Source organism: Centropristis striata, chromosome 15, assembly GCF_030273125.1.
Source record: "Centropristis striata isolate RG_2023a ecotype Rhode Island chromosome 15, C.striata_1.0, whole genome shotgun sequence".
Taxonomy (NCBI): domain Eukaryota; kingdom Metazoa; phylum Chordata; class Actinopteri; order Perciformes; family Serranidae; genus Centropristis; species Centropristis striata.
In genome coordinates, this window is record NC_081531.1 from 21,168,529 (window position 1) to 21,189,389 (window position 20,861).

The 20,861-nt window shown below is 37.7% G+C and overlaps 1 protein-coding gene across 3 annotated transcripts in view; it reads left to right on the forward strand.

The window, feature by feature from the left end:
* Nucleotides 1–20,861, forward strand: part of fstl4 (follistatin-like 4) — a 227,586-nt gene that overhangs the window by 23,076 nt on the left and 183,649 nt on the right. The window contains exons 1-2 of one of the 3 annotated variants that reach the window (XM_059351138.1): nt 9,772–9,903; nt 12,719–12,752. Coding sequence is in view for 1 of the 3 variants with exons in the window: in XM_059351137.1 (XP_059207120.1) it covers nt 12,719–12,752 (34 nt within the window). In the remaining 2 variants the exon portion in view is untranslated. Of the gene's footprint in view, nt 1–9,771; nt 9,904–12,718; nt 12,753–20,861 lie in introns of those variants that run through there. The other 2 variants (XM_059351139.1, XM_059351137.1) reach the window with 2 other exon arrangements.

Below are 20,861 nucleotides of genomic sequence, written 5' to 3' on the forward strand. Positions count from 1 at the left end.
GTGATTGGATCCCTAAAACAGGGCTAAGAAACTCGCCTAGTTTCCAGACTGCCTGGAGGTTCGAAATTAAATTCGAGCGCGCAAGGCAGTCTGGGTATACCCAGGCTAATGTCACATCAGTACAGTACAGTCAATACTGCTCAACAGCTGATGACCTCAAATGGCCACGGCAGAGATCACTAAATAATATGAAAGCACTGTATACAGATAATATGTCTTCAGATTAAATGTAATATCTACTTGTATCAATTTTAATGTGACTCTGGCGTCAATGTTTACGAACTTGTGAAAGATTTGAGCTGCTTCTTTATTTGTTTGGAAGGACCTCTGTTTAATCCTTAAGGCAGTTTAGAGAATAGCGCCTTTCAGTGTGATGGAGAAATATTTACTTTTTATCTGTCACTTGCTATCCGTCCCTCTTGACAGGACGAGAAATGGGAGAATGAGAGATTATAACAATTACTCTGTGGCAATCACAAGGACATTGTTTTCGTCATGTTAGCTGAAGAGAAAATCTATTAGTGAATAGGATTCAGTAGTCCCGGGTTAGACCTTCAGTGTGTCTCAAAATTATTGTAATTGACAGTATTTTTTGTAGCCCAGGATCATGATCGATCTTCGATCGTTCTTTTGTTAATGCCTACAACAACGAGAAACAAGTTTTGTTCGTTCTATCTTCAACAGTTTTGAGATAATTGCTTTAACACTCATGGGCAGGTTTCCGATTGAGCTCGCCTGCTTGTATTTATCATGATGGCGCACAAGAGATTCACAGGCCAAAGAGAGGATTAAAAAAAAGACTTGCCCTGTAAGCAAACAGGTCCTTGCCAACAAGAATGAAGTCTTTATTGTTTTGTGCATAGCAGAAAAAATAAAGCCCTAACAGGTTGTCAAAAAGACATACGCTCAGACAGACACATACCACACAGCCCCACGGTCGTCCTAATTCTCTGTGAAATGAAGCATGTACACCCCCCGCTCTGTTCTAAGTCTGATTCAGTTTCGGCTTTGCCAAATTGGCAGCAGGATGTGGAATGTAATTTTGCCCTGGTGGTTCTTGTCCTCTGAAATCCCTTGATGCAAAAAAACAAATTCCCAGGCATTCCCCCTACATCTATCTGGCCAGAATTGGAACTTAAAACGCAGTCGATTGGCGCCAGAATTTAAAGTCAACCCTGGGGTGCATGGGAATCTGTGAATTCATAGGATTATGCAGGATGCATTCTCAAAGCCTTTGGGAATGAATAACTTGTGCCAAATTTGTATTCTTTTTATTTTTTACTGTATCTAAAATTCCCCCAAAACAATGCAGGGCAGATAAACAATAGGATGTCTTTGGGGTGGAACAGTCTGAAAAAAAAAATAGCAAAAAAGCAAAACAAAAAACCTCCTATGATGTTGTTTGACCTCTTGTCAACTTCCTGGAAGGCCATCTTGGATCCCTGCAGAGCAACCAAGATGTCTGCAATGTGCTGAAAAATCCACACTGGGCTTGTGGCAGCTTGGGTACAATTAAGGCATGGACTTATTTAGAGGCACAGTACATTAAAACAGCAGCTTGTCCATGTAACACAAGTCGCAGGGACAAACTGATTTAGGAGATTTCTAAAGATTGATCAAGTATAGGATGTTTTCTGAATTTTTTCATTATGGAATCTGTGCATCAAATCTGAATCCAATCCACTCAAAATCCTTTATTAAATCCATTCAGTTTTACTGGAAAAGCCTTTTGCCAACGATAGGAAAAAGACTCTTGGCTCTGGCTAATTCAAGCTCATGTTTATGTAGCTAGAGCCTCAAATCAAAGTCTGCCATCTCAAAGGGCTTTACTGGCCCACAAATTTGTAAAGGGAACGGGATTGTGATTCTCATAGAATTGCTGCTGTATACCAGCATCGTGATCACAATAATGGAAATTAATGAATAGTACTTGTACAGGTTACTGTATGAAATGCATGCAAACCAGTGCTTATCTGGTGGGAGGGGCTTAGGAGAGAGACGAGCGGTCAGAGGTCTTCATTTAAAAAATTCTGGCTTTTACTTAAACGAAAATTTTACGAAACGAGACTTTACAGAAACTGCCCACCCCAGCTTTAATGACTGTTGAGGCATCTACAGGTCCATCTCAATAACTTAAAATATCATAGAAAAGTTTATTTATGTCAGTAAATAAATTCAAAAACAGAAATAACACATTATATAGCTCCATTACACACGGAATAAAACATTTCATGTCTTATTTTTTTTTAATTTCTTCTAAATATAATGATTATGGCTTACATTTAATGAAGACCTTAAAATCAGTGTCTCAAAAAAATTTGAATATTACAAAAGACCAATTTTAAAAAGTATGTTTAATATGGAAATATTGGCCTCTTAAATGGGGCTATTTTACTTGAAGTACTGGAAATGTACTTTTCAATGATCTTCTCATGTATTGATATGCACCCGTATGCATAAACACTGTCTTTACATTTACCTGTGATGGTGCAGGTGTAGCAGGGATGATGTACTGTGGCTGATGCTGCGGCACTATTGGTTTTGCCCAGATTTCTGTGCTGGTGATGAGACGTGTCACAGCATATTGACAGCAAACACTGATGAGCATGTTGGGTTTTTATCGACTGCACATTTGACAGTGAAATTGTAATTTGGTTTGGGAATGATCTCTATGAGGAGGGAAAAGAGTAGAGTGGTTGAGTGGTTTTCCTGTAACAGAGAAGGATAGAATTGTTCTTTTTGGATAAAAGGTTTTGGAGTAATAGGGTTTTACATAGAATGAATCATGAACAAATGCAGGAACAATGAAAATATTGAAAATAGCCTTCTCTCCTTGAGAGCAGGTTCTTCTCTTGGGTTTTTAATTTTCTGTAGTGGGACTACCCCCCACCACATTTACATTTTGATTATGACTTGTACCCATAAAGCTTTAGTTTTATTTTGTTGCAGTCCCAGAGGGTTATTTCACAATTTCTCAGGCTGTCTCCTGAGAGTTTGTACTCAAAGCTGAAGAAAACCTTTTAGGCATACAGAACATGTGCAATGCTTACCATTATATGAAGCAGTAATACTTCTATCTACTATAATGATAGTGGTAGATGATGCTTTCTGCTCAGTACAACAACACTCTGATACGTTTCTTTTACTGAGCTACCTTTGTGTTACACACAGTAAGGAGCATCAGTCATTATAGGGCCAACAAAGGGCCATAGCGTGTAATAAAGGTGGACACTGATATGATTTATAAATAAGTGCTTTGCATACTTGTAGTTGGTGAAGAAGAACAGATTTTGATCTGTTGTAAACTCTGAAGAATAAGTATCTATCTATAAATCTATAAATCTATAAATAAGAAACAAAACCCAGGGCTGTAGTAGGGTGCAACATGGGTGCTGTTGTTCATAAATACATTTTGGAGTACATAAAACCTGACACTTAAAATGTTATCTAACTGGTGTGCCATAAAGCTACAACTAGAATAATATTTTTTTCCAGGTAGTGAAGGCAACAGAAGTTTGATAGAAAAATACACAACAATAAAAAGATAAATTGGTTTATTCAATCTTGTTTTTTCTTTCCATAGAAATGCAAGGGGTAAAAAAAATAAGATATAAAATACAAGGAGTAGAAAAATTATATAGACAAGATACATAAAGGTGATATGTTACAAACAAACATTAAGGCAGCAGAAAAGAACACAAAACCAGGCATCTCTACTGTCATGCACATGTTGTCTGTTATCATCATTATTATTATTATTATTATTATTATTATTATTATTATTATAATAATATGATAATAAACCCCTTAATCTCGATCGACTCTACTGGTGGGTGCTCTACATGAGGTACTAACAAAATATTGATATTTAATAATCCCCTATTTATAGAAGATATGAATGTTATACGATTTTGAAAATGAGGTCTTCAGCTTTGAAAAAAATCCAAAAACCAACTGAATATTGTCCAAACTGTGTCTGATAAATAAGTGTTTAAAAAGACCATTTTTTCCAAGGACTATTCTAATGAGGAATTGAAAGGTCAGGATGATTTTCAACTAAAAGAATAACTCCCTCTTGTTTGAGTCTGATCTTGTCTTTGATTTTAAGGTTCATTAGAAGTCGACAACTCCAAATTTGCAGTCAGAAATATTTTAATCAGCAAAAACAAGCAACTAAAAGCTTTCAGAAATTAAAATACATTTCTAATACTTGGTAACACGATGATAACTGAACCATCTCCATGACATCCTCAAAAAGTATTTATTGTTATTGGTTTTGGAGGTTATTGTGAAGGTGGTTGTGGTTGCATGACAGGAGCAAATTGTCTCCCCCTTCTGTGGGGAGGTTATTAGCACATTAATTAACATGGCTGTATCCAGTAGCGTATTTTAAAAAAAGTGTTAAACTTGGTGAAGCTGTTTGTCACATTTTCTTTCAAGGCCTGGGGAAAAATTTGAATAAACGAAGATGTTTAGAGGACAGATTGTGCCAGCGAGCAGCAACAGAAACATGAAACCACTCCAGCTAATAATGCAGAAAACAAATATGGAATTTGTTAGGTTTTAGTTCTATTTTAGGATTCATTATGCCTGTGAAGGTATTACGACTTACTAACAATGCCAATGTTTTTTTTTTTCTTCTTTTGGCTCCTTTTCATTTAGCTCATTAAGTAGCTTTGTTGTTGCACTGATGACTTGCTGTTACATAAGACGGGTCATGTCTTTCTAAGCAGACGTCAGGGAATAAATAGTAATGTCAGAAGGTGAACTCTTGTGAAAACAGATTTTCTTTCCTTTTCCTCCTCTGGGTGCCTCTTCATCCCAATCAGGCAGTATCTTAAAAAGGTCAAAGAACCAATGTGCTCCACATATCAGACAATAACTGAAGCTGCTACTTAACAAAAGTATTGAAAGTGCAACGCTGTGTGGGCATAGAGGCGGTTAATTCTAGCAGAGAGTTTTGTTGTTGACTGGGATTAAGAGCCAGCGAGAGATGGAGAGAGAGCAAGTGGGCACATATGGGCTCTTGACTGAAGAGGGCCTGCATAGCAGCACATATAAGCAAGGGGGAGAAAGCATATTCAAGCACACATTGTAATAGACACATTTTGGCTTGAATTGCCCTGCTGTTCAAATTGCATTCGCGCAAAATGTCAGTCTCTATGGCAGCAATGTCAGATTCTTGTTCTGTGTGGGTGTTTAAATGGCACCCAAGATGAAGGCATGTAGCACTAAGAGATTTGTTTGTACTACTTTTTCGAGAGGCTATAACAATCTTTTTGAGTTTGTACACTTTTACTCTGCTGCTACAGCACAAGCCAATAAAGTAGGCAACTTGAAACATACTGTGACATCAATGACATTTCACCACCAAGACATTTAGAGGGTGTTTCATTTTATTCATCTCACAGTTACATGCCTGCGTCTTCAGTCTGTGAAGCCACGTGTGGCCTCTACAGATCCAACTTCATTTACTCATGCCAAGTTATGCCACATCCATGGAAAGTATTAGTTTTGACTCAAAACGGCAGGTAACCATAGCAACAGTGCTGCTGCTTGATATAGACCTACCAGTGAGTTTAAGCAACTACAGACAAACTTTGAAAACTAGATCATGACTTCAGTATTTCTGTGGTTTGAGGTCATGGCACGAGTTCCATAATTAATAATAAGTCACAAAAAAATGTGCATTGCACATTTTTGAAAACCACACATAGGTTAAATTACATTTCTGAATTGCTGCAACTCAGTCTCATTCCCTACCTGTCACATGCCTGATGCTTTGTTAGGTCCCCGGAGCATTCCCTCTCAGGGTCAATATTAACCAGTGTCGGGGAAAAAGTTTTAAAAAAAGACTAACTAGTTACTTTACTAAGTTACTCCCCTAAAGAGTAACTAGTTAGGTTACTAAGTTACTTATTTAAATGCTTTTTAATGGGTGTGTTGTCACTTCCATTGTAAAGAAATACCCACATCACCAACTTTTATCAAAAGAAAACATGGAAAGATTGACATTTTCATGTATTTATTTACATTTATTCAAATCACATCTGTTAAAGTTATACATTATAGCGGATGATTGTCCGCTTTATTTAATCCGACGCTAGTTATGCTTAAGCACTTATATCTCTCTCCTACTTGTAGCGACTTTATCGCTGATCTCATCTGTGTGTACTTTATTCAGTCCTGTTAGCTTAGTAATGAGCCGAACAGCTACCGCAGTGAGCGAGGAGAAGCTTTCCATCTATCCCCACTCATAAGCGCAAGACGAACTAGCTAATAACTTGATGAGCAAAAGTAACTCATTACGTTAGTCGTTACAACAAAAAAGTATTCTGAGAAAAAAGTGGTCATAAATCAAACAAAAAACACCTCAAACTCACGAGGTTGGAAGGTATTGAATCTGCTGTCTTCACTATTATGCATCGTTGTATGTAAAATATACGCATTTAATCAGCCTATTATGACAAAGAGGAATTATCGTAAAGAAAAGCATCACACCTCCCCCTATTAAATTCAGTTGTTTTTGCTTGATTTGCTCAAATTAATTCTGGTGGTAGTGATTCTCCGCCCACTGAATGTGTCAATGCAATTACATCGTAAGAAAAATACAAATTGCCTTCTAATCAACTGTGTGTGAAGTCATCTACTTTCCCCTTAACAAATGACATGACAGTAGTTGACCTCAATTGTTACTTTTTCATAATTTTATGCCATATAATTCCCCTAAGCCTGAATGTATGAAGAAAAATGAAAAAAGAACCCTGGAGAGTCACGGTAAAGAGACTATAGTATTTTTAGAAAGAAGCACATAGCCCTTCTTTCACCTCTATGCTTGGTTTGATTCTCTAATCAATTGATCAAACAGCGGTACTCCAGATGATGGAAGGCGGTGCTGATGAGCACACTCAATTTTATCCTGCCATCATGAGGAAGCACGTCTGCAATTAAGATGGACAGATGGCAGAAAGAGAGAGGGATAGAGATGTAGAGACAAGGGAGGAAGAAATGACAGGAGGCACTAAAACTGCTGTGTTTTTCGTGAAGCTCTCAGTCTCCTGGGAAGCCAAGAGGGCCTTGCAGACTCACACATGTTTTATCACTGAGCCTCATTACCGGTGACATCCACACTGAGGGACAAGAATGCAAAATGTCACAACACTTCAATTACTGCCACATATTGGCTGCTTCACAAGTTGTGTTGCATTGAAAGACCTGCTTCTGTTCTATTTTTAAATGGCATGTCGATCCTTTGTTTTGCCAGTGTATGTTAAATTGCATCTCAAATTCATACAGAGCTGCGTTTACAGTGCTGTAACAAGCACAAGTCATCAATAGCTTACAAGCAAACAATGGACACCAAATGCTAATTAGTGGTCACAAACAACATAGACTGTATGAAACATGGACGTAGCCTCTGTCATGTCATCCATATGTAATTTTATATATAATGACAATGTACATGTATATCATGATATAGCAATAAAAAAATAAATGAATAGCCTATATGAAATAACTACATGGTAAATCCTACAGTATGATTGTGTTCTCCATACTTAGTTTTAGAAAGTAAAGCCTTGTCCAAATGACTAAATATTGCAATAATAGTTGGGTTGCTGGTTTTTATACATCTACCAATGCATTTAATAATGTATCACTTGAAGATAATCTAATTGGCTGAGTAACAAATAAATCCATCCCCTGTGCAGTTGTCATAAATGAGGAAACTAGCTACAAAGACCAACACTGTATTTTGTACAAGGCTGTAAACATGTTTATTTCTACTCTAAAGTTGGGCATTTTAACATGGGGGCTCTATGGGGATTGACCTGCTTTTAGAGCCAGCCTCAAGTGGCCATTCGAGGTACTGCACTTTTTGGCACTTCAGTGTTGGCTTTACTTTTCAGTCCTGGAGACTGCTGCTTGACAAACACACACATATACTGTACCTACACAGATCAGCTGGACTCCTACCAAAGGCCACACTAAAAATATATTTAGATGTGTTGTGAGCTACAGTGAATTTCAGAACACAGCTGCTCCAACTGTTCAAAGCTTTCACAAGCCAAACATTTTCCATTCACATCATTACTAATTCATACCGCAAGACATCTTGTCATCACTTTTCTTACCTCCATTCACCTTCAACTTATACATCTGCGCTCCTGTCGTCTGCCATATAATGATGTAATCTGATACCTTTATATTCAGATGGGGCCGGAATATTTTCTCACATTTTCTTATCTGCCCCTGTCACTGCTCAGTGATGCTACAAGACAACTCTTTTCTCCCCCGACATCCTCAGCACCTGCTTTGTGTCACTTGTAAAAATGTTGTTTGGCATTGTCATCAGTTCTGCTTTGCATTATTTTGAGATGGATTCCATAGCTGGTAGTATTAATCTTACAAACGTGAAGAGGTTATCAAATATATATTTTTCAACACCAAGATTTAGAGTCTTTGTCATCCTTAGGATAAATAACACTAACAATTATTCTAATCCTGTTTGTAATAACCTTTTAAAAAATGTTTAATACGTGTAGACTAATTAATACCAGACTGTATTTTCTTTTGACAAGCATGCACAAACAAACAAACAAACAAACAAACAAACAAAACACAAGAATAACTTTACATACTGTTGGACCATTGTCAGTTTTCCTCAGGCCTTTTACACAATAAACAATCCTGTTTATAGACAGGTATTCATCCTCTCCCTTTTTCATCTTTCCTCTGCCACTGATGTGAAGACACTGAGTGACTGTAGGGAGGTACAGTGAAGTGGTGAAGAACAGAGGGACTGGTTGCTCTCAGCTTCAAAGTGGGTCTATTGAAGCCTGAAGTGAAGAATTTAACAGATTTTCAGATACATATTGCAGCTAATTAGGCTCAGCCATTACCAGCAATAAGCGTTTGTTTGCAGAGGTGGAAAGAAACAACTTAGCCTACATTTACTCCATGTCAGTTTTTCGAAGTAATTGTGCTTGTCAGAGTAGTTATATGCACAATAATTTTACTTGAGTAGTTACATTTGGATGCATCCATACTCAGCAGATGCCGGTCCCAGGTCTGTTATCCTACTGCAGCCACGCCCTCCACATGACTCTGTCCAATGCAGCATGGCTGAAGCTACAGGAGTAATGTTAATATTATGTCTTTTTAATATATTTACAGACGTATTATGTCTGAAATTATACATTTACATTAGATATAACCAACTCAACCAAAAAAAATAATGATCATTGTTCTGCATTGTACAATTCTGCAAACCACAGATGTGTCAAAACTTGATGTTTCATTCGTCATTCATTTCGTCACATACTGATGCTTTGTCAGGACCCCTCTGTCACTTTTTGACGCACAGGCACAGATTTGATGCTCCACAGTCTCACTGTTTGGCTAATGGTGTTAATTCAAACAAAACTACTTTGATATGTTTAGGAAAAGAAAGGGGTTTGGCTGAATATAAGTTTGTTATGTGACGTAGTTTAAATTTCACACAGCTTCACAGACAGGACACAAGCTTTTTTGAGTGCTTGTTGGAGCAGTTTTAATTCACCATACTTTAAAAAAAAAACAACAACAACTTTTAATTGAGTATTTATTTCGAGAAAAATCATTACTCCGTTACATTTGGATGCATCCATATGATCCATATAGGGCAGGTGGTCAGCTGGTCCCAGGTCTGTTATGCTACTGTAGCCACGCCCCCTCGGACCCAAAGCAGCATGTCTAGAGCATGGTCTGGAGCTACAGGAGTGACGTGAAGTCTTTCTAATATCGCTGCTAATCAGCTAATCGTTAAGAGACGTACTAACAGCACCAGCTGCGGTTGTGAACGCTAGTACAATGTCATGACACCAGCAAAGCTGACACTGAGCTGACGGAGAGCAGTAAGTTTATGTATGTCATGCAGCATGCTACAAAACTACAACTACACCTGTTTTCTGTAGTAGCCTAGCTTAAACAGTCAAGCTAAAGCCGTGCGGGCGGTGTGCAATTAACTCGTCATGCTCACGTGATGAGACCAAGTAGAGGCCAAATTATGCACATTAATGACAATTGTAACTGCTTTTTTAATTTTTTTATCTAATGTGAAAATTACCGATATAACGTGTAAACAGTGGTTTTCTTCAGGTCAAAATGAAAAACTGAACACACCTGTGTAATGTCAGAAATTAATGATGAAACATTATAGCATTATCTCCTAATTAGGCTAGTATTCTGATTAGGGATGCACGATATTGGATTTTTTTGCCGATATCCGATATGCCGATTTTTTACAACTCATTTAGCCGATTACCGATACCGATATTTTTTTCCTGCACAACTAATACCCACAATCAGGGTAAATATTCCAATTGACATAATAAGTAAACATAACCTGTGTTCACTGGGAACATGCGAAAAGTGCAACTGTACAGCAATTAAACCCAAATTGAATAAAACTACATGTACCTTACAGACTGCTGCTTAAATTCAAATTTAACTTAAAACAGGAGCCCAATATGTGACGACACAATCTGCTCTGTACAAGCATATTCAGAAAAAGTACAAAAAATATAAGCAGCTTCAGTCCCTTATCAGAACATAAATAAATAGATGGGCTCAGACTACACTGCACTCTATTAGCTACAAACAAGGTGGATATCGACGTGTTGATCGATGTACGATAGTTCATTTTCAAGCCATTATTGGCCAATACCGATAACGTGCCTATAATATCGTGCATCCCTACTACTGATATGAGACATTTTCAGACAGATAGTAGGCTACACGGATTTGGCCACTTCTAATGTTAAGGTCCTATGAGATGTTGGGGGGCTCACACCTCATGTGTGGCTGTCTGTGATGGGAGTTAACTGTCTGTAATAGAATGATCAAAGTTTACACTGTAGCATGTTGACGCTCTTCTTATACTTGACATAACCGACATGGTCTGTTATGCACATATGAAAATTATTATTATTTCTTCAATTTCTTGTTAATTTAATGCCTGGTAACACTAAAGGTTCATTTGTTTGGACAAATATAATGATAACAACAAAAATAGCTCATAATAGTTTAATTCAAGAGCTGATATTTAGCCATTTTCCATGGAAAATGGGTAGATATCATTCAGAGTTTCACTTCCATTACTTTTTGGTGTATTGAGTGGAAATATTGTCCGGTGTATATGTGGAAGTGTATCTAATCAGGATATCATGACGATGTTATATCATCACAAACAAATACAGGTGTATGTACTTCTTTAACTTCACCACAAAGAAGACCATCTGTGGATGATATAATTCCAGTGAAATCCACACCACTTAAAATACTTAAAGAGTATAGGCAGTAGTGTGACAGTTTTTTTTCTTACTCACAACTTAAGTATTTTTTGTAAATTAACAGTACTTTAGTCCAGTTTTAGCTGCTCTACTAAATTCTGTTTGTTTGTGGCTTTTTTCAAAACAAACAATTCATTATTAGCAAAATGCACTCTATGTAGCTGTGTAAAACAAAAAAAGGTGCAGTGGTGGTTCTTGACCAGGCTGGGCCCACATGCAAGTTTATGGGTCTTCTCATTTCATATGACACCATATCTTCTCTGTAGCCATGAAACGGAGCCTCTTTAAGACAGGCACAGAGGCTGTTGGTCAGTCAAGATCTAGTCAGAGTATCAGTGGGGTGTCCAGGCTAAAAAATATAGTGGCCACTTCTATAGAACTGGCATTGGTTGACTGCTGGCAGAGCAGTCAAATATCACATTACTGCAAGATTCTATTCTGTCTGTTCAATGGTGTTTTTCTTCCTTCTTTACCTGTGTTGCACTTATGTTTGTTGTCTGTTGTTGTGGTTTCAGTGAAATATAACCTCAAGTCAGTTTGATTCTCTCTACTGTGGCTATTGCTCTGAGGTTACACTGCTGCCTGCACCAACACAGAGCAGAAAAAGAGACAGGCAAGGGCAAAATTCACCATTCAAACCTGGTGTAAAGTGGCATCTCTAGTGCACAGCTTTGGTTTGCATTATTATAAGTAATTATCAGCTGAAATTCCATTAATTCCATAAATTATTTCTTAATTTTTACTGTAATGTTAATCACCAAAATATTGTACATTCCTATTGTTTCTGATGGATGTATTAAAAAGTCTAACTGTACTTTTTGATACAGCAGATCTGTTTATGTTACATTTTGAATGTTTCTATTTATTTACCTCACAGCTGGACACTATTGTCTCTTTCATCACCCAATCACTTCTACACAGAGTATTTGGAAAGCCATGAATGAAAATGACATTTATTCATATATATTTGAAGCTGCATGCCAATATTGTACTCACAGTTAGGACTGACAAATAAATCAGAGCTTATCCTTGTGGCATCAATTGTTTGACAACTGATTAACATTCCAGCAAAATATAGTGACAACTGCCATCTTGCAGCGTTGGCTAGTGTATTTCCAATTAGGGTGATTGACTTGACTCTGCGATCCGCCTTTGTAAAGGTCTTCTCGTTTCTCTGCTTTCATCGACCATAAAGTGTCTCGCACTCTTTTCTTTCCCATCCTCTTTCCGTCCGTTCACCTTTGTTTTCTAGTATCGTCTTTCTCTGAACCCAGAAAAGAGGAGAGGCACAGTAACGAATGGTGCGCGAAAAGCTGCGGAAAGGGCTGTTTTTGTCTCACTCCTCCAAGCCTGTAATAACCACTTTTGTGTGTGCTCTCTGTTTGCAGGAGAAGGGGAAAGCAGACGGGAACATCGATCAAAGTGAGTACACTTACTGTGTTCAAACCAAACAGCATTTTTCAAAATATGCCATGTAGTGCTCCATGACAAAATCTTTTTTTTTTCTTCTGCTGTTATTCTGGCATACACTTTGGATTTGTGATTGCTGGGAAATGCTGCTGGGAAGTAATTCAAATCTAAATGGCTCTCATAAACGGACCGTGCAGCCTGTTATGGAGAAGACCTCTGATGATGATATAACTGTGACAATCTGAAAAATCCCACTTGTTACTAAATCGCATTTATTGCTCTTCTCCCCTCAGAGGAAGTGTTTGAAAGCTTGTCAGATTTAAATTTTGAAAGCATTTCAGTTGTCAGTGGATGCCAAGAGATAATCTATGAATAACTTGCAGGACTGGCAGACGTAGTTTGTCAATTCAGCTGCATTTGACACCATCTGAGCATAAATAGTAAAATTATTTTAAAAAAGGATGATTTTTTTATTAGCTGCGTGAAACTCAACTCCACCACATCTTGCCATTCTTGTAAAACTAAGACCAAAAAATAAAAGCACCTGAAATCAGTAATTTCATTCTATAAGTTGAAAAAATATATTTCACAGGTGAATAATTATTCAGGCTGTCAACCGTCTTCAGTTAGCTGTCAGAAATGATTAAGTAATGTTTGTTTGGCTTGGGCCTCAGGCTGTTTTACACTGCAGCAATTGCTCAGACAGTTGATGCCCTATAAAGAAGATCAGTCACCTTCTTGACTCTCAACCTCCACATCAGTCTGGCGGGAGAGGGAGGTAGTAGGGCATCATACCTCGAACTTAACGATTAATTGCTTATCTGCTTCACTTCTTACAAGTACAGATGGTGCCACCGGAATGATGATACCAGTGCCAATACTAAGTGAAATTAATCTAAAATGTTGATACTTCTATTCTGCCAAGTAATACTATCATTTTTCTAGTGACCTTTGCTTAGAGATGTTTACGTCTTTGTTTGCCTCACAGAAGTTTTTATCAACTTCTGGACTCCATGAACTTTGTGTTTGAATTTTTGACACTCTTGCTGTGTGTTTGGTTATTTTTACCCATATCAGATATTGATTGTAGACCATATAAATGTACTGATGAATATATTTACTCCGCTGCATTCCACACCTAAGAGCTGTGTATTTTTCTTTCTTGGATTTTTTTTCAAGCTTCACTAAATTCCCACTACAAGTGATGATGAAACTATCGTTCAGTTTAGTATTAAATGCAGTCTTTCACAGCAATTCTGAAATTATTTTTGCAATCAAGGACTATGGTACAGGTACATGTTGTTGCAGAGAAGAAAGACTCATCTGTTCCATTTCATCTCTGGCAACAAGCAATGTTTGTTTTATATCCTTTGGTTTTTCACTCCTGGTAGCTTTTCCATCCAGCACTTGTTTTTATTATTCTAGCACAATCGTTTGATATCAGTTTGAGATGTTGTGAAGGGTGTTGTCATGTAGCTGCATTGGTACCACTCATGAAAATATTGCCTTTTTTTACTCCATGTTGTGTATGGCCTAAGGATTCACATATGTTTTCTTTGCCTGCTGTTTTGTGCATTTCTCTGTATTGTAGTGCGACAGTGAGATTTAGCAGTTTGTGTGCAAGTTACTGTAACAGCCATATTTCTAGGGCTGACTGCTTCCTATTTGACAAGTGACTTCCTCTGTAAGCATTAGGCCTATTATGATGTGTTGTCTTCATCTCCACAGTAAAGAGCTGTTTCTCTGCTCACAGTGCAGAGTTCTCTGTGCCTGCTTCTATTCGACCGAAACATGACCCCAGAGGATTTCTTTTGTTCATGCTTAGTATTTAGCATCTAGTGTTGAGTGTGTGTGTGTGTGTGTGTGTGTGTTTTACCTCTGGAAGTCTGTCAGTGTTTTTTTCTTTTAACATCATATGATGTGCAAAAATGCAGCTTTCTAAGTGATAATTGCTTTTCTAGCTGGTTGTGCTTTCCTCACATGCCTCTTATAATTCAGCTGCAGTAACACACATCTTGATGGGAAAGCAATGTGAGGGGTTTCAATGACAGGCATTTTCATTATGCTCTGTCTCTCTTCACAGATGTTGTTGCTGACATATGTGAATGTAGAAAAGAAATGGACACTGGCATTGACTGTGATGTGGCTGATAAAAACAAACAGAAATGTAGCTTTGCAGTAGGAGCAAAATGCAAGAGACAAGTAAAAAGAAATCAAATCTTGAAACGTAGCAAACGTTCGGAAGTAGCATTTGTTGTACAGCAGTATATAAGCATGTGTTGGCAGAAAACATATTCTGTAAGCAGTCACAGGAAGTTTATGGGAACACCAGAGGAGGAAAACAACGCATTGATGGTCATGACTTTGGATTTAGTGCGTGCACTGGACCTAATCCATTACAATATTAGTCTCCAGAACTTAACATATAAGTGACAAAGTACAGCTGTAATGCCTGGCAGTCGACCATGGTCTTCCTGTGCTTCATTTTGTGGGTTTCCCTTTGTGGGTTTTCTCCTGTGCTGTGAACATGAAGGTTTGTCTATACAGTGTGTGAAAACTGCCCTTGTACAACCATTCATCTCCTGATGACCATTGAACAACAATAATTAGGGCTTAGGTGCCTCTCTGGAGCTCATTGAGTGCTGTCAAGGGCAGAGAAAGTCTCATTTTCTGTCACCATCTAGATCTTAGGGCATTCCAGCAACTTCAATTTTTTCCTTTTTTTTATTTTTAGGACACTTCACTTCTTGCTCACTGATGTGAGTCAGGTCTCAGAGTGAGTCATTGCCATGGACAAGGTGATAATGGGACATGATTGTGAATGACGTCACTTCTTTAAATCTGCAGTGTGTTTGACTGTGTTAGAAAGCACAAGTGTCAGACATATTAATTCAGAAACTAAATTGAATGAATTGTAATATTATAAGCTATGATACTTGTATACAGCAGTCTGTTTTCTGTACATATACAGAAGTGTTTATTAATTTCCACCATGGCAACATCAGACACCAGTATTATATGAGGAGTGCAATCTGTTCTTACTAAGATCATTATATTTCGTGAAAGCAACCCCAATTATTCCAAAATAAATTATCATACTATGAATAATATTTATGTAAACAGCATTTTATACACTGAAATGTGTATTATTTGTGTGTTGGTTCTGTATTATTATATGCATGTACAGTGCAGAGTCTTTGCAGGTGCACTATTCAGTATTTCTCCGCAGATGTTTTTCCCTCATTCTTTGTGAAAAAACACTCAAATATATCACCACGCAGACATGTGCTAACAGAGCAACAAAAAATATGAATTTTAATTAATAATAATAATAATAATAATAATAATAATAATAAAAAATGAGTTAAATAAACTGAACGGCGTGTTAACATCTACAACCAAGCTGCTTGCAGAGCATGTGAGATTGGCAAAGACCCTTCTCGCAATAGCAGAGAAGAACAGGCATGGGAGGGGGAGAGTGAGGAGAAATTGTCCACTGGAAGGACAGAAAAATATAAATGCTAAAATGGGCCGCCTTACTTTGTGGCCCTTAATATATACCGTAGCAGCCCCCCAAGTAAACTGTACATGTTGGGAAAAAATGGTATTGTTTGTGCCTGTCTGTGGTATCATATTTTCTCTGCATATCATTGGCATAAACATGTGCATTTTTTTTGTGTATGTCTGGATGACAGCATCAGCATACAAAGATAAGGTGTATTGCTTAGTGAACGGCACTGCAGCACTGCTGACCGAACATACTATAATTGACAAGAACATTATGCACAACTGGGAAATGCTGTATCTCGCTAATGGCTGGCATTCAAGAGCTTCAGCCCAAGCTCCTTCTCGTACTAACATCTGCTATTTGTGAACATATCATGATGTCCCCCCCCTCCTCATATTTCTTATCCATTAAGTTGGAAGGTGTTCACAAAAGAGCTGGGTCTTTATTCTCTCCTTAAGGACTGAGAGGGACTCAGCAGATCGGAATTAAAGAAAAAAAGAGTCTAGCTAGTGACTAGGGCCCTCCAGTGGCAGAAGAGCCAGGCGGCTTTCTTTGACAGAGCAACGTTAGCGAGAGGTATGTTATTAGGGCTGGGATATGGACCAAAAGTCATATCCCGATATATTTAGGCTGAATATCGATTTGCGATATATATCCAGATATTTTTTTCACGAAGTGAGAGCAAATGTTCAGTCAAAGTCAAAGCCAAATCTGACATGTCACAAGTAGTTTTATTGAGATCGTTTATCTAAGTGAACATAAATACTGTAACAACAGGAGTACCTTTTATAAAAATCAAAGCTCCGTAAAGTGCACATTTAAATAAAAAAAAAAGTCAAATAAAAATAGGCTATGAAATTAAATAGGGCAATCTTTTTCAGAAATAAATATATTTATATGAGAAAAGAATAACGAACATTACAAAATAACTAAATATGACAAACCCTAAGGGCAGCATTTGTATATAAAGAAAGGAAAAAAATGGAACTATATCGATATATGCAATATGGTCTAATTCCATATCACATTTAAAAATATATCAATATATTTTTTATATCGATATATCAATCAGCACTAGTATGTGTGGAATGAAGGAGTTCTGGTAGGTGGGGGCTGTTTTAGTTGCTGTTAACAAATATCAAGGCTTTGCGAGCAGCAACAGGGGATGATGTTGTCTTGGGACTGTGGTAGAGCGGGTTATTGCTTTGTATTTTGGTTTTCCAGGTTTTAGAAACTTCTTATGGTAATCTGATCAGCCTGGTTTGGTAGCCAGTCATTATTTTCATAGAGGGATTTTGCTCTCCACCGATGCTCATTCTTAGCACATAGTCATATAGTTAAATGTTTTTGGAGTGCATTGCTTCCCATTGAAGCCACAGTCTCCACTGTTTCAGAGTGAGCGACTTCACTGGTAAAACATGTTTTTAAAAATATGAAGTGTACATGACTGACACCCTGCCTCCCATTAGTCAGTAGTCTATCACAGCTACAGCAATAGGATCAGATCATTTCTAGGCAATTTGCTGCTTATGTTGCACACGTCAGCAAAATGTTGTAAGCTACTTGAAGGTTTTAATAATTGATACTTTTCAAAATATGTATCGCTCCATATATACCAGAGATAAAAGTGATGCGGTAGTAGAGAGAGGGAAGGGTGAAAATCTCCACCAGCCGACAGTTAGACCTGTAAAGTGTGTCTGCCCTGTCATTTGAGGACAGCCGTGTTAATATTGAGAGCTTTTTTTTCCCACTTAGTGTGTGCTGATTTCCCTCTTGAGACTAATTATCCGCTGCCTGTTTGTATGCTAAACTAGATCCACTGTCAGAATCGGGCAATTGCATTTCATTTTCTTGTTTTGCTCCCCTTTTCCTTGGATGGTGATCAGTGCAGCTCTGTGGGATTGTCTGTTTCCACCACCATTGGCTGGGTGCTTCTCCCACTTTCAATTTGTCATTATTACATTACATTTACCGTCTCCTTTTTTCTTTTTATATAATGTCTTTACTTTTGTTCTACCTTTCCTTCCTTTTGTCTATCCCTTATTTACACTCATCTTTTACCTCTTTGGCAAACCTTTTATTGTGGCGTCTACGCTCCTCACGTTGAGACAATGACATTAATCAAATTGGCCCAGTTTTGCCTCTGGAACGCAGATGCTGGTGAAAATTGCTTCAGTGCAGACATTGCAGCTGAAGGTTTTACGCTAGCTCAGACAGAAATTCTCAGTAAGTGACATTTTACTGGCTGCTGATGCACGGCCATCCCTGGTCAAAAATGCCATAGCCTGGAAAATATGCAGTCATTGTCATTGAGTGTTCTCCTTTTCACAGTGCTGTTATTGTTGTCAGTGGGATCCATATGGAAAAATTGAATATTGCCCATTTATCTTCCCAGGGAATGGTGATTAATTCGGCCTTGAGTGCTTAATTTATGAACCTTTACGGAGGCCTAATCAGAGTTTGTTACCGTCACAAATTAAACAATGGGAGAGGGAAAGCAAGTTAAGCAGTCCTGTGGTTCATTTAGATTGTAATTGGGTGAGAATTAGATGGGACAAGGTTGACAGAGAGACTCTCTAATAAGCGGCAAATGACTGGGAAGGAAGCTGGGAGGAGGAGAAGACGAAGAGAGAGTGCAGGAAGGAGTAGGAGGCAGGAAGATATGTCATCTCCTGGTTTAATTACTCACTCAAATTACATGTTTTCATTGTCTTTTGTTACGCATACTCTGACCTATTGCCAAATTGACTTTTTCATATTTGTCTGTCTGCTTCACGGTCAATACGAAACACTTTAAGAAAATGTATTACTTTTTAATGCTAATTGAAATGAACAGATGTGTTGTGTCTTAAAAACAGTCACATTGATATTGGGTGGGGGGTGAACCTGAGAAAATACATTTGGAGAGAAGGAAAAGCAGACGGTAGAGACTTTAAGAAAGAGGATGGAAACCTTGTTTCAGCCCCATGAATCACTGATGATTATCTATTTTAATGTACATTCATAGGTCTTTTAAAGTTGTCTGTTGTGTAATTATGACCTGAAACACATTTTGAAGGATTGCTTTAACTGTGTGACCACTTCCTGCTCAGAAATCGCTGATGCTTCCACACTCAAACTGCTTCCTGATCGCTAACCTGTCACACGATAAAAGAGAAGAAGAGAAAGTGCATAGCAGAATACGGTACATTTATGGAAGAAGGAATTAACAGGGATAGAGGAAGCACACTCACATTTATGAGGTGCCACAAAGACTTGTTGTTGTTAATTTTTTTCCCTTCGTGCTAAAAGTTTCCCCTGCTGTCTCTTTGCAAACATCCACTTGCCATTTACAAAGTAAATATAGAAAGCGTGGAAAGACAAACTTGTGAATTTGCTGTGAATATTAAAATAGTCTCCAAGCAATTAATTAATGGCTTGTCAAGTGAGTATGAGGACATTTCTCGCTGATGTAATGAAGACAACTGGTGATGTTGATGAATGTCCTCGTGAGGAAAAGATGGCTGTTGGCCAGTTACTAATTAAATACAACAGCTAATGTCTTCAGCAGTCTATTGCAGGTAGTTGTTGTGTGACAGCTGTTGATGTAAATGGAATTGTGATGTGTTAAACAGTGTTGAACTGATGGAAGGTGTTACAACCAGGCAGTTGAGTGGGCAAGGATGGCTAATTTGTATTGCATCTGTCAACCAGAAGGGTATACAAAGACTAAAGAAGCCGGTCTGATCCAAGACATGTGGGAAGGATGATCAAATTAAATTCCAACTGTGAAGCCATGAGATCCTTGGAAACTTTTATTTGTGCAAACAAATACCACCAATGCAGCATTTATTTTTATTAATTTACTGCCATGCTGCAATGCTGAAAAAATTAAATGCATTAATATTGTTGCTTTTGAAGTAATACAATAGATTTTTTTTTAAGTGAGCTGCTGTGATGCTGTGTTCATCGGTGTGTGTATGAATTCCCAATGGTGGAAGGTGGCACCGTTAAGGATAGCCTCGGTCACCAGTATGAATGTGTGCATAAATGGGTGAATGAGCGCAGTCTGTAGTGTATAGCGCTTTGGATAAAAGCGCTATACAAGCGCAGTCCATTTACCATATTTTACTACATTTTAAAGATTTTCCTAAATTCACTAAAATATATAGTTCTATTGCAGCATGTAGTACTACAAGCGTAGTCTAAACTGTGTCATCACAGGCATCGTTAGGAAGCTCCCACTCCCCTGCACAATATTATGTGATTTAATATTTTGTCTTCAAATAGTAATTTCCATTAACAATGTATGAAATGCACATGAATTAAAAAGTTTACATGTTTATGCCAATGATATGCAGAGAAATGAAGGCTGTTTTCTCAAAATGAGTTTTTTCTCAGACTCTGAGCCATAAATCTCAACTTCAGCTACACTTACACCAAACTTACCAGTTTTATTTCTAACTATATTCTGAAGGTTTCTCTGTATATCATTCATACCCTGATTTATAGGACATTTGTCGAAAATAGATTTTATATGACAGTATTTTCTGATTTATGAAATAATAAAGGGAAATATCCCCATTTCCTTTTGTAAAAAAACTTTGATCATAACATATTAACAAATTAAAATA